Genomic DNA, 14,625 nt, shown 5'->3' with positions numbered 1-14,625 from the left:
ATGTGTATTTGAGAAATTGTCTGTTGTATTCTTTCTTGCTTACTGAAATATGCTAGTAACTTGGTGTATATACAATGCAGATATCGAATATCAGTTTCACGCGTCCTGTGAACCAGCCAATTAGAGGAGCATTAGGGGAACTGGCCATTTATTTATAGGAAGTAATAGAGAGGGCAGAAGCTAGCAATGAATGCTTTGTTGTCAAGTGACCCAATGCATTTTGGTATGTACGATGGCGGGCCATACAGGCATTCTGATGATAAATTGGAAGAACATGGTGGTCGATGGTACTTTTCACGAAAAGAAATTGAAGAAAACTCACCATCTAGACCAGATGCATTGATTTGAAGAAGGAAACGTATCTACGCAAATCATATTGCAGGTTCTTGCAAGACTTGGGTATGAGGCTCAAAGTGTAAGCTTCTTTATTCTTAGTTTTGTTCTCTCAAGTTATTATTCTTATTCATGTGCTTTTCTTTATTTGTTGGTAATCAATGAAAAATGCAATTTAGTGCTATAGGGTATTTCTCTTAAAAGGTTGAGTTGAAGTAAAATGTCAACTTTGAGATTGAATTGGTCAAATGATAGTGTGGTAGCCTAAAAATAGTCAGTGATGTGTTATATAAGTTTTAACATTGACATAAACGTTACACCAAATATAGGGATCTAAATGGGTTGAGACTTTGAGTTAGCTTTGATTCAAGTGAAACCTATCTCACAAAAGACTTTTTTGCACAGGTTGGCATGAAAGTGAAAAAATAATGAGATAGCCAATGACATCCAAGTAGTACAGGAGAGGAAATCCTTTGGTCGATAGGGACTCTTTTAGCATGCAAAAAAAGCATTAGCATGGGTTATAAACTCTTCTGGTGTTTACTTGAAATTCATTGTGTAACAACTGATATTGTGAGTTATGATAAAAACGGTTCAAAGCAGCTCATTTGATTGGTAAAGATGTGGATCTAGGACGTTCTTTTCTAGCGTTGACAATAGAAGAGAAAATTGAGATGGTCGAGTTGTATACCGATGGTTCAATGGGATAGTTGTGTATGGTTGAAGTATGTTTTGTATGTGAATTGGTTTTAACTATGATTGGTGTTTTTTGCTTAAAAACTATGTTTTGTATGTGAATTGGTTTGATCAATGCATATTTTGGTTGGAATTTATGCATCTTTTTATATGTTTTTTATTTTTTAATAAATATTTGTTATGAAAAAAATACTTGTGCTAATGATAAAGTTGATATAATTCTCTGTTTATTTTCTATGTACCAAACAAGAGAAATGATTCTCAGCTATATTTCTCTACTGAAATCTCAGTATTACCAAACAGAACAGTCAATTCTCATTCTCCAGACCAATTCCCTTTCTCTGCAATTCCATTTCTCTATTCCATTTCTCTACAATTCCATTCTCTGTACCAAACACCCCCTAATAGTTTTGCTATGTGTGAAATTCTACTGTGTATGACTGTTGTTCATATGGTACGATACATTATAATGTAATATTATATGGTTTGAACTCATGATCTCATATTTTACACCTTAACCGTCTTACTATCCCATCAAAAGTATGAATGACACGACTAATATTCCTTAAGAAATGATTACATTAGAAGGACACTTATCATCATTCTATACCATTTAATTTTTTGTTTTCTTGTTTATCTCTCATATTAAATGATGATATTAAAAGAGTATATATTTTTTTGATATTTATTATAAATTTATTTATAGATACTTATTATTTACTTATGGATAATTATTATATCATTATCCAATTAAACAAACTTTTTTTTTACTTAAAAGCTTGTCTCTGAATCTCACTTATCAAGTTTAAAATTATTTCCGATAAAATATTTAAAAAAAAGGGTAATGATAATGATTGTTTTTTATGAGTGATTTCTAAAAAGAGAAAATTACGGTTTGTCTCTTTGGGTAAAATCGTCGGGGGCACCAATAAACCCTGAAAATTAAATTACGCTTGTTGTGCCCTTATCTTTCTCCGGCGGAGTCATTGTTGCTACTACCGTTAGTTGACCGTTGTTGACTTGTCAAAAAAAGGTTGAAATGACCATTTTACCTCTAAACATATACTTATTTATAAAAATTATATTGCAAAATCGTGTAGATGATGGGGTTTGAACCCTTGACCTTCAGTTTAACAACACACAAAACCAACCATGTGAGCTACTCTGGTGTTTGGTATGATTGTATAATATGAAATATATATTACCATTTCATCACTTCATTAAATGTTTATTATCATCGTCATCTTCAGATTTACCAAGTACTAACACCTCATCATCATCATCACCATATCATCATCAAGTTCATCATCATCTTGAGATTTATTAACACCTATTCAAGATTTTGAGCCTCATTTTTTCATCTTCGATTACGATCAATAACATCATATGTTCATAACAATACCATAATGTAATTACATAACAATTAAGACCTAAATCAACATCACTAATAATCACTATACCAATATATCATTGATATCCATATCCAAATATAAGGGGGTGTTTGGGATTCCTTATTTTAGCTCCTTATACCTTATAACTTATGGGTTATGAGTTATAAGGTGTTTTGGGAAAGTTATGTTTTGTGAGTGTATAAGGCATAAGTTACAACTTGTAACTTATACCTTATACCTTAAATAAGGTATAAGGAGGTAAAATAAGGAATCCCAAACACCCCCTAAACCAACCAAAACCTTCACCACCATACACCATTCATCCATTCCAAACATGGACTCATCACCTGATTAAATCGAAGTAGAAATCCCAAGATTCATCCGGGTCAGTCGTATCGAAAAACTAAAACATATGAAATTCAAATATAAACCAGCAAGAAAATAGGATAGTTGATAAGATCTCCAATGCCTCAATGATGATCTTCATTCTTTATTAAATATATCTAGTTGGCTTGATAATAACTCTAGCTAGACGATAATATATTGGTGATTTAGTTGGAGTGTTTGTTGCTTGCTGTGATGATGGCCCCAGATCATGCAGTTTGGCCGTATCATTAAGTGTTTCTAAACTAAATCAATTGTGTGGCAAGAGTTGAAAAAAAAATTAAAAAGAAACCTTTTGTTAAAACTGATGATTATATTGAGTGAACTTATACCAAAAGATTAGTCAAAGTGGGGGTATCTAGGTATTATATTATCATAAACCGTATTTAATTAAATTGTTGTGCTACAAAAATAGAAAGAACAACAATTATACTCAGTAAAATTCCATTAATAATAAAATTATTAGTAGGGTCTAATGAAAGTGGAATGTAGACAAACATACATTTATCCTGAACTAGTTTGAGACCCGTGTATTACAAGGGTAATTGATGAAAAATCTAAACTTTAACCATTAAGTAAAATACATTTAACAAATTGATCATATATTGCTAATACAATTACAATTAACGTTAAAATTAAAGAAACTAGATAACTAAGATTACACAAATATGTTACAAATAAGTAAAAACTTCATTTTACACGACATTCGTGATTGCATTAGTATGCATACATTGTTTATCAAAAATCAAAATCTTTAGTCCATGTCTGCTTATAACTCTTAATAAGGTAACATATAGGTCTGTTTATAACTACGATATAGCCACGTATAGCTGTCCGTGAGACAGAAAAGGTTCTCCAAATACATACCAACTCTAGATAAATGATGATATATCCATGAAACTATTCAAAAAACTATTCATACACATAAAAATATCAAAGCTTTTAATCAATTAATATGATATCATTTGAGAACATCTGCTCATGTTTATAAAAAAACACGATTATCCCAAATATCATATTACCTACACTTTGATGTTATAATCATCCTTAAAATCTTTAGAATTTGAAATTGATTGATCATGATAAATTTGTTGTTATTAATATTCTGTGTATGACAAAATTTTAATTGATTTTATATTTTATAACTAAAAATTGTATAATCAAGCAACATAAGAACCGAAAATCTATCTATAACAAAATGATATGTTTCATTCATATGAATGTAATTGCCAGGAAAATGATAAACATATACTAACCTTATAACCATGTTCAAATAATAGTAATTATTCTTTATTAAATGAATTGTAGAAGATTTAATGTTGCATAAAGTGAAGGTAGTGATTGTTATATATAATAGTTGGAAGTAGGACTGTCATTTTTACCCGTAACCTGAAACCCAACCCAAGAAAACCCGAACCCAAACTAACCCGACCCGAGAAACTCGAGCCTAAGAAAATACTAACTCGAACCTGAACCGAAGTAATTCGGGTTGGTTCTTGGGTCAGAATTCTAGGTTTCGGGTCAACAAAAATAAACTTTTAGTTTTTAAATCATATATATATTTAGGTATTAAAGGCTAAGACTTAGTCGCTGGCGTTATCAGGATTTAGTCTAAGTCGATTGTTCTCATTCCACATATACTGAATCGATTGTTTACATTTTATTATTTTGAATCATGTAACACTAACAAAACCTCAATTCGTTGTATTTGTATAGTTTAATATAATATATGAATTATGTAAATAACTGATGAAAATGATATTTTAGGTTCAATATCCTGAATGATTTTTTGAAAAACGAAAATAATGGAATTGGACTGAACCAATATTTTTGGTTAAAATATCAAATGTTTTTAATTAAATAATTTATCTTATAAGACATATTAAATTATATATATAGTTGAATATATAGGAAAAATATAAATCAAGTCATAAAACATATGTTTCTGAAGCATTTTGGTCTGAGTTATGAAAGAAAATATTGAAAACTAAATATTGATATTCTTATTGCTAAAACCCTTTATATTATACAAAAGAGTCATATAAATAAATGACAGATAGTTCATAGAGTAAATCGTTATGCATATAGATTATAATTATACTTTTCAACTTCAATGATTTAATGCTAAACACTAAGATATATATGTATAATATGTATTCTTCATGTTTGTAATATTTATACAAAATGTTTGTAGAAAATTAAGAAAATACACATTTCATGAGTTCAAATGCATATGAGAAAATTTTAAATCCAAATTTGAAACTAATCTTATATATAAAATTATGCAGTGCTGTTTGAATCCTTGCTTAAAAACACTTTGTAGTTTACCATCCAAATTAAAATTCTTCGACAATAATGCACCTTTATTTTTTTTAATTAATTAAAATTACTTGTGACTTTCAAATTTTATTCTAACAGGTCTGCAACTTTAATTTTGATATTTCCTTATTTCACCATTAATGCTAATGACTAATTCAGTTAGTATTTACATTTAATAAACAAAAACTTGGATTCATATATTGAAATGATTTAAAAAATAAGGACTAAATTTGAAAATTTGTTGAAAAATGGTGAGGATGACTATGAGCTTGACAAGCGGCAATAGTTGTAGTATTTTATTAGAATAGATAGATAATAGAGAGGTTGCTTCTAAAGATATACTGAGCTCTAAAATCATAGTAATGACACCGTAGAAGAAAACACCAATAATAATAATAACTAGTGTTTTTCCCCGGCGCGTTGCGCCGGGCAGGACTGTACCGGACAATGGTAAAATCCAAACGTTGATGCGGTACGTCGAAGAGAATTCGTTCGGTTTTGGTTACGTGTGTTATTGTACCAGAACTAAAACAAAGAAATTATAAAAATTGGGGTAGGCCAATGGCGTGGCGTTGGTCAGCAAAACTCGATCATCAGTAAACCAACCGTTATCGATCTCGGACGTTGAAGCGGTGAATCTACATAAATTCGGTCGGTTTTCGTCATGTTTGTTATGATACTGGAACTAAACAAACAAAATCAACATTTGGTCGTTTTCGTTACAGTACTAGAATTAAAACAAAACGCAATAAGTCTACACGAATTCGATTGGTTTCCATCAAGGTATCGTGACAAAAACAAAATAATAAAAGAGAACAAAAATAAAATCGACATTCAGCCAATTTTCGTTACATTTGTTACATGATGAAACAAAAAAATACAACAACAAAAAAACAACGCAAAATACCACCAATCCGGTGCCGCAAAGTGGTCCACTACGAGCTTTGCGGCACCAATCTCTTAAATTATTATATAATTAGTTTTTCTACCCGGCGTAACGCGCCGGGCAGCTGGCAAACAATAGCATTGAAACACGAACATTGGTAAAACTCGAGCATTACGACGATTAGTCCACACGAATTCGGTTCGTATCGGCTGCGTTCGTTACAACATAGACACCATTGATAATATTTCAACGTTAAAACCCACAAAATTAATTCGTTAAATGACCACATAAAAACATTAACATATAAGATAATAAAATATTTAAAACGATGTTTATTTGGTTTGGCAAACGCGGACAGTGGTAAAACCCAAGAGTTGCTAGTACCAAGCATTGTAGCGGTAACTTGACACGAATTCGGCATGTTTTGATTACATACATTACCGTACCGGAACTTACATTTGGTTGGTTTCCATTATGTTTATTATAGTAACTGAACTAAAAAAAACAAAACAAAATTCATCAATCAATACGGTGCCGCCAAGTGCGACACCAAACTTCTTATTTATATAAAATATAATAATAATAACATTAATTAGTCATAGTACTAAATACATAAATAAAAATAGTAATAACAGTAACAAACATAAGTTGGTGTAGTTTATTTTGAGGCCTGATGAAAACAAACATGTTTAGTTAAGATAGCATAACGGTATAAGGGCTATTATTAGAAAAAAAAACATTAAACTTTAAACTTAAAAGGTTAAATTTGCGGTCATTTTTAAACCAGCTGCCATATCCTTTCTAAGATATAATGGCACTATTTCATGCTACAAAAAACTAGTCTTAACTGGACCGCTTTGGCCATTTTGGCCTACCCGGCCGACCCAGGCATCCCAGTCAGTTTGGCTAAGTTAATTTCTTCAAAATTTGTAGTTACCAATTCAACTAAAAAGTCTCATCAAAACTATATTGAACCGTTTTAGTCTTGCACCCGCACCCTGATATACAACAAAATCAGGCCAAGACCACTGAGTCGAGGGGTAGAGTGTGGGTCACCTACAAAGCTGTAACATTGGTTGGACTGTTGGAGCTTTGGAGGCATTTGGTGGATCACTTTCAGGTGCCATTATTAGGATTGGCCCATGTACTGTGGACATTAGTGCATGATGGTTGTCAATCACATATCTACTCTTCATCCAAGTTTAAAATTGTAATGTTCACGTCATAATTGCATAAGTGGTCCATGTAGTAGTCGAGCCATAGGGTTAATATATAGCACAAGTGCACAACTTGTTGACTTGAACTCTTTGCGATTACATTGCAACTTGCAAGAAGACAAGAACTCTTGTTGTTATGTATATAAACAATATAATTACGGCACTTTTAATAGATGATGTTAGATTGATGAGAAGGAAGGGGCACTCTTTTATTGAAATCGTGATGTTTGTTACTTTAAAGAGAAAGCAAACTGTATCTTCCAATGTAACAATGTTTATATACATGAGAGAATGAGTTTAAAAGAAAAAAAGTTAATGGTAATGAAATGTTAAAACTACAAGAAAAGGTGAGAATCTTTAAAATCTTGTATAATATTATATTAATATTATAGATTTTGATTGAAATGAAATTCATATTACAAGCTTGTACTTTTTATTTATTTGGGAATTATATTATTTTAGTTTACAATAAACCATAAATATATTTTTATTTATTTATAATTTTAGAAATTCTATTACCAAAATCATTGTTTGTATTGGTAGGTGAATTCATGACATCGGTGGTTCATTGGTAATCCAATGATGAAGTCATTATCCACACCCGTGCTTCGTACACAATTTCATGGACGTATTACCGATGAATGATATGTTCGTCAATATATTTCGCCACAACCACAACCACATATATCGTTGTCACTGTTATTGCCACTGCTAACGCCATTACAACTTTTTATTTTGGTTAATTTCCTTTTGTTTGAGGCAACTATATTTTTGTCATTTGTATTTTATTCTTTCATCTTTATCCTTATCAAACAATATAAAGTAACGTAGTACATTTCATCTCATGTAACATTTCATTTTATGGTGTATGGTTAGTAAGGGGGAGGGATGCATTTAACCTGACCCTACAAATTAATGTATACAAATTAATGTATAGATAATAATGCATTTCATTATGTTGTCTAGTTCATTATATATATACCAGACAGACAGACAGACCGACCCATAGGGTTTAAACAAAGATAGGCGAGTTTAAATTTGGTTTATAGATTATAAATAGGTAGGGATTTAGGTGGGTGAGAGACCTATAAATGTTTCCTTTCAAATTGATAATCGAAAATGGGACACGTGACACACAATAATCCTTTTTAGTCGATAGTATAGCTATAGATATAAATTCGTAACACTCTCAACTAGATCAACCTAGTAACAATAGACAAATTGGCTTGGTTGTTCCGTTTCAATCAAACAATATTAAAACTAAATATAAGTAGTGAATAACAAATTATTACAAATCTTAAAAAAAATATATAGTCAATCAACAATTATGAAAGAAGCCATGCAATCATTGCCTCTTGCTTCTCAACATCCACTCCTACTTGTTCTATATGATCACTCTCCCTTGGCCATGACATTGACATAATACCATCATCTTTTTCCTCACCCTCAAACCGTAACCCTAACATGCTATTAATACCACCTTCAAAATCCCACTCCCAGTCCCACTCAACCTCATTAGTTGATGAGCTTGCAGAGTTCAAAATATTATTAAACATCTCTTCTTGTTCATCGAATGGCAACACCGTAATTGGCTCCATTGCATCCCCACCTGAACCGTCCGAGGCGGAAGGATTCTTGTTACTTTCTATCTCCGAAGACATTTTTGCGGTTTTCTTACGAGGTTTCTTGATCTTCCTGGCCGACGGAACAGTAGGGGAGGAGGGTGAGACTTTGCGGCTCAAATGTGAGTTCCAGTAGTTTTTTATTTCGTTGTCTGTTCGTCCCGCTAAGTGGCCCGCTATCATAGACCACCTGCAACATAAAGTTAAATGCATTTATTAAGCTCATCTGGGTGGCATCTTAATTCTAATATATGTGTGGCTAATAAAAAATATAGCAAAAAATAAATTTTATTACTAACAAACATATAATAATTACCTGTTACCGAGCGAAGCTTGCAGCTTGATAATGGTATCTTCTTCCTCAGCTGATATGTTTCCTCTCTTCACATCAGACCGTAAATAATTTATCCATCTTAACCTGCAACTTTTCCCACACCTCAGCAACCCTACAATTATATATAAAAAGATAATATATACCAAATTCATTTTGAAGAATATTGAATAATCAATATTAAAGTCAAAACATAAACTAACATTCAAATAATTAGTTAATAACCTATAACATAAATCAATAAATAAATTAACTAGTTATATATATTATTGTAATTACCAGCATTTTTAGGCAAGGATCTCCAAGAACCTTCGCCGTGTTCTTTAATGTAGTTCGACAGTATCTCGTCTTCTTCGGCAGTCCAGCGACCTCTTCGCAACCCGACTTTCTGGCAGCATGGAGCTCTTCCCATGTTTAAGACCTTATTTTATTTTATAAAGTTTGCATGCATAAAAGTTTAAACCCTAGGGTATATAAATATTCATGCATAAAGATTAGCTAGCTAGCTAGAGTGTGTTAATCTGTAGTGGACGTACAACTGGAATATTGGATGCATTTATAAACGAGACATTATGACGGGGCCGAAATCATGTGTGGTATAATGTTTTGCCACGTGTGCAGTAGAAATTAGGATCTTGTCGTGGCTTTTTCTCCGTCGAGTGCTCTTCAAGGCGTCTCATTTCCCACGTTCATCTTTCCTCTCACTTTTTTTGCTATTAATGCTTAGTCTATGGAATAGTTTTATTGGTATATTGTTATGTTTTTCCTCATTTATTTGATTCATGTTACGTCAGAAAATTCTGCTCTTATGATGACATAACGACTGTCAAGTGACAGTCGGCGGCATGATTTCCTGGGGAACATATAAGTCAAACTCTAAAGTCAACATGAGCCCGATTAAGACAACATAGTTTATCCAGAGTGAGACTTCGAAGCTCTCCAAATTAGACTAGAGTGCGATGACCTAAACAAAAAAAAATCGTCGTTCTAATAAAAAAAAATAACGAATAATGAATAATGAATAAACTCAATTGTTGCATACATTCTTATATAACTTTCTTTTTTAATTTTGAGAATATTTTGTTTGATTTGTTATTAATTATCATTTGGATATTTCAAGAACACTATGCATACTTTTGATCGATTCAATATAGAGGCCGATCGAGTATCATATTATCACGTACACCACTGTTAGCTAGTGATCCAAATGCATGGTCTTCAAACTCTCGAGCTTCTTAGAAGTCATACTCGATCTAGCTACAAAACTAATGTTAGATGTCTTTTTGTTTTTTATCAAAAATAAAGAGTATATGTGTATATATTAGGATCCACAATTAATCTTTATCTAATGTTGTTGTATTTTCAAAAAAATTTCTATATATTTATGAGTATCATCAATTATCAATTTATTATGCAACTACCATAATGACGCGCTCTGGAATCACACCACACACTTTGATACACTTTTGAGAGTTTTCTAATTATTCAATACGTACATTGATCTTAACTAATATCGGAATTTAAAGCACACATTAATATAAAATACAAAACGACACACTAATCTAAATTTATTGTTATTTAGAAACAGTATGCCCTCCTTAGACCATGTGTAGTCGTAAAGCTTCACATCCTGGGGTTATGCGTCACGTGACGCCCAGTCAGAGTTATGGTTTTGTACAAAAACAGACTGTAGTCATAACTCTCCACATCCAGGGGTTATGCGCCACGTGGCGCCCAGTCATTATAATTTTATTTGTTTTTTTAAATAATAATTCATTTAAATAAATTAACATAAAATTAAAAATTACATTAAACTTTCAAATAAAAATTACATTAAACTAAATTAAAAAAAATACATCAAATTAAAATAAAAAAACATAAATAATACTAATAAAACTAAAACTCATTTATATTTTTCTAAAATTTTCGCTCGTCGAGTGGCTTTTAGAGATTGGACTATCGGGTCGTCTTCGGATAGCTCGTTTGATAAAATCTCGATGTCTTTGTCCATCTCATTCCTTCGAAGTAGGTCGACGGCGTCCAAATTTACTTGAAGTCGTTGGGTTCCAAGTTGGTGTAAATCTTGGAGTCGAGAGTTCATTAATTGGAATTGGCTTTCCAATTCGGGATTCGAACCCGTTGCCGACGACGAACCGATCCCTTTCCCCTTTCCTTTGCCTTTGGTTCTTCTACCCCCCGGCCGAGGCATGTCGGTAGTATTCACGGGGTCATTATCGCTTAAGTTGAAGTTTCGAGCGTCGGAACGGGGCGTGTCTGGATCAACCGAAGATGATGTTTTAGACTTTTTTTTACGCGGACCACCTTCGCCTTCGGCTTCGGCTTCGGCATCCAACACCAAGCCCATTTTGGGTGAAACCTCAAGAGGTCTTTCCAAATGCCAAAGTAGTTGAAGGTCCCGCCGACCTTATGTTGAAACTCAACCAACGCGTTATCCATGACTTCCGCGTCTGAGACACCGCTACTCCTAGTTCGATTCATCCGAGAGAAAACCGTATGGAAAGCCATGCATTTGGTGTTTATGTCGCCCCATTTCGACAGTAACGAATCTTTTTCTCGACGCGAATCACCGCCATGGTTGTGAAACCTCTCTATAATTTTGTGCCAAAATACCCCCGTTTTTTGATAGTTCGCTAAAAAAATAAAAACATTACAAGTTTAATGTTTGTTATAAGAAATTTAAAAAAAATATATATGCATTTTAAAAACCTACCGCATTTGGCATCTTCCGATATTTGGCACCAAGCACGAGCACATAGTACGCACTCGTCGATGCTCCACGATATCACCGTCTTTTTAACCCGAGGTTCGCCGGCGGGCTTCTTTGCGTGTTTTTTCGAACGTCCGCGTTGGCTCGAACCGCCCTCGGGTTGTGTCTCCGGCACGAACTCGACCTCTGGTTGGGTCTCCGGGGCGGGTTGGGAACCCGAACCCACAAAAATGTTTGTCAATGGGTTTTGGAAACCGGGCACCGCATTTGGCATAGAGTTTTGTAGAAGTGCAAAGTACGCGGCCATTTGCGGGTCATACATTTGCGGGACGTGTACGGTTGGCGTCGGGGCGGTAGATTGGTTCGGTTGTGGATTTTGGTTGGCTTGACGGGCATATTGACCGAAACCGAGAATATTTTGGTTGTTGTTTGGAAACATGATGGTAGAAATATTAGTGTAAAAGATATAAATATTTGTGTAAATTGGTAGATTGGAAGGAATGTGTTAAAAAATATGAGTTTGGTTTGTTTATATAGTATAAATATAATTAATTTTTTTTTAAAACTCCAACGTCTCCATCCAACGGTAACATTTTGATTCTCGTGCCATTCTAGCGTTTTAGATACAACGCGCAAAAAAAAAACTTTAACATAACGCAGGGGGGCGGTGTACCCCCTGCGTTTTCACCCAAAACGCTAGGCACAACGTGCCACTACATCTGGTCTTATGGGTTAAAACAATAACGGTTGTCCATATCGGTGCTCATACTCGGGGATGCATTAATTCCAGTGCTTGGAGAAGTATTGGGAATTTTGATCAAAGGGTTACATAGAATATTTTGAATTGTTTGGACGAATTGAAAGTTTGTTTGGGTTGGGGAGACAAAACTACCTAGCTATGTTTTGGTTGGATATTTAGGCTTGTGAGTATTCGTTGAGGAAGTTGTTTTCTTGTTTATTCTGATCATTGGAAAAAAAAATAAACAAAAAATAAGACGTGTTTGTAAGAGGTAGCTATTTTTGGAGTATTAGGGTGTGTTTGGGATTTCTTATTTAAGTCTAAAAGGACTTTATGTGAAAAAGAATTATAAATTTATGACTTTTTGAAAAGAAGTTTGTATAAAAATGTTTGGATTAACTTATGTTAATAAGTTGTTTTTTAAGGAGTGTTTGGGAATATTATACCCTTTAAGTTACTCCCTCCATCCCATTATAAGTGTCATAGTTTGACTTTTCAATTCTTTCTTTTACAACCTTGACCGTAAATATTTTTGTCAGTGTCATATAATACTTGATGAAAATTATATCGATATAAAATACATTAAAAACCCAATCCATTCATATATTTTACATCAAGTATTATATAACACAAACAAAAATATTATCGGTCAAAGTTAAACAAGAAAAACTTAAAAAATCAAATTATAACACTTATAATGGGACGGAGGGAGTAATAAGTTAGAGAATCATAACTTTTCAAAACCCTCTTATTTTGTCTTAGCCATAAGTTAAAAACCATAAGTCTTTATGGTTTGCCAAACACCTTTTACATATTATTAACTTTTCAAAAAGTTTATAAGTTATAAGTTGGTGGAAATAAGGAATCCCAAACACCCCCTTAATATTGGTGAAAGAACTTGGATATTGAGATGGAAGAGTCAACCAAGGGAGGGTATAGAAGTGATTTCCAGAGTTGTTTGAATTTAGTCTCTAATGGGAGATTCACCAATGGCTATGGAAGAAGTCAAGCCGGTCGGAGTCTCCTTTTGAGCTTATCTTCGACAACAAATGTCTTTTACTCTCAAATCTGGTAAATGACAATAAAGCTATCTCATATCTTTGCGTGAAAAACAGTTTGGAAGAAATGATGCAAGTTTTATTATGCTAATTTTTTGTTAGGATTGGTTATTGATGCTCAAGTGGTGGTGCGTCTGTTGATGGGAAATATTGGGTTATAATGACGACTGCATCGGTGTAATCATTGTCTCTAGTAACATGCTACGAGTGACTTGTTATAGTTAATTAAAAGATACCTTCGTTTTGTATTTTATAGAGGGAAAATTCTTAAAATAGCCCATTAATAGATAGAGATTTCAAATTTACCCCCCCCCCCTCAAATTCGTATTTCTAGCTTTCTCCCTATGTTATCACATCGCTGGGCGCTGACGATGTGTTAGGTTGTCCTGTCGACGAGTTACCAGATCAATCACAACAAGACACGTGGGCGATAACACATCGTCCCTGACGTGTTAAACACCTATCTCCTCATCCCTGATGTATTACGACCGTTCAGTATATCATTGTCAAAACTTGGTTGCCAAATCTAACAACCATTTTTTTGCCAACGTCAATGTGTTATCGGACAACAATGCATCACCAGCGTTGCATTTCATTTGCTAACGCAGAGTCTCCGATAATTTTAGATTTTAAAATCCAACTAAATATCGAAGAACACCCTAACACGTCACCGACGATGCGATATCATAAGGAAAAAGCTGAAAATAAGAATTTGAGAGAGATGAAGTTAAAATAACCCGCTATTAATTGACTATTTTAAGAATTTTCCATTTATAATCATAACAAATGATAATAAACTACTACGTAGTCTAATAGAAAAATAAAATAAAAATACGTTAAGAAAAAAAAGCATAAACAAAGATCTCCTTGTCCTTGGCCTTGCTTACTAGCCGTGTTTGACGTGTCAACACGTGTCGCAAC

At 33.3% G+C, this 14,625-nt stretch overlaps 1 protein-coding gene across 1 annotated transcript; it reads right to left on the bottom strand.

Annotated features, from left to right (window-relative positions):
* Positions 1–8,411: 8,411 nt before the first annotated feature.
* Positions 8,412–9,990, bottom strand: LOC143553817 (transcription factor MYB30-like). The gene is made up of 3 exons (XM_077043718.1): positions 9,459–9,990; positions 9,165–9,294; positions 8,412–9,038 (listed from the first exon to the last, which is right to left on the bottom strand). Exons 1-3 carry the CDS (start codon positions 9,589–9,591, stop codon positions 8,552–8,554), a joined length of 750 nt encoding a protein of 249 aa, XP_076899833.1. The 5' UTR covers positions 9,592–9,990; the 3' UTR covers positions 8,412–8,551.
* Between the last annotated feature and the right edge of the window lie 4,635 nt (positions 9,991–14,625).

Source organism: Bidens hawaiensis, unplaced genomic scaffold (genome assembly GCF_021521415.1).
Source record: "Bidens hawaiensis isolate Kalapana, Puna unplaced genomic scaffold, B.hawaiensis_p1.1 tig00017381_1, whole genome shotgun sequence".
Taxonomy (NCBI): domain Eukaryota; kingdom Viridiplantae; phylum Streptophyta; class Magnoliopsida; order Asterales; family Asteraceae; genus Bidens; species Bidens hawaiensis.
This window is presented reverse-complemented; position numbering and strand designations above follow the sequence as displayed.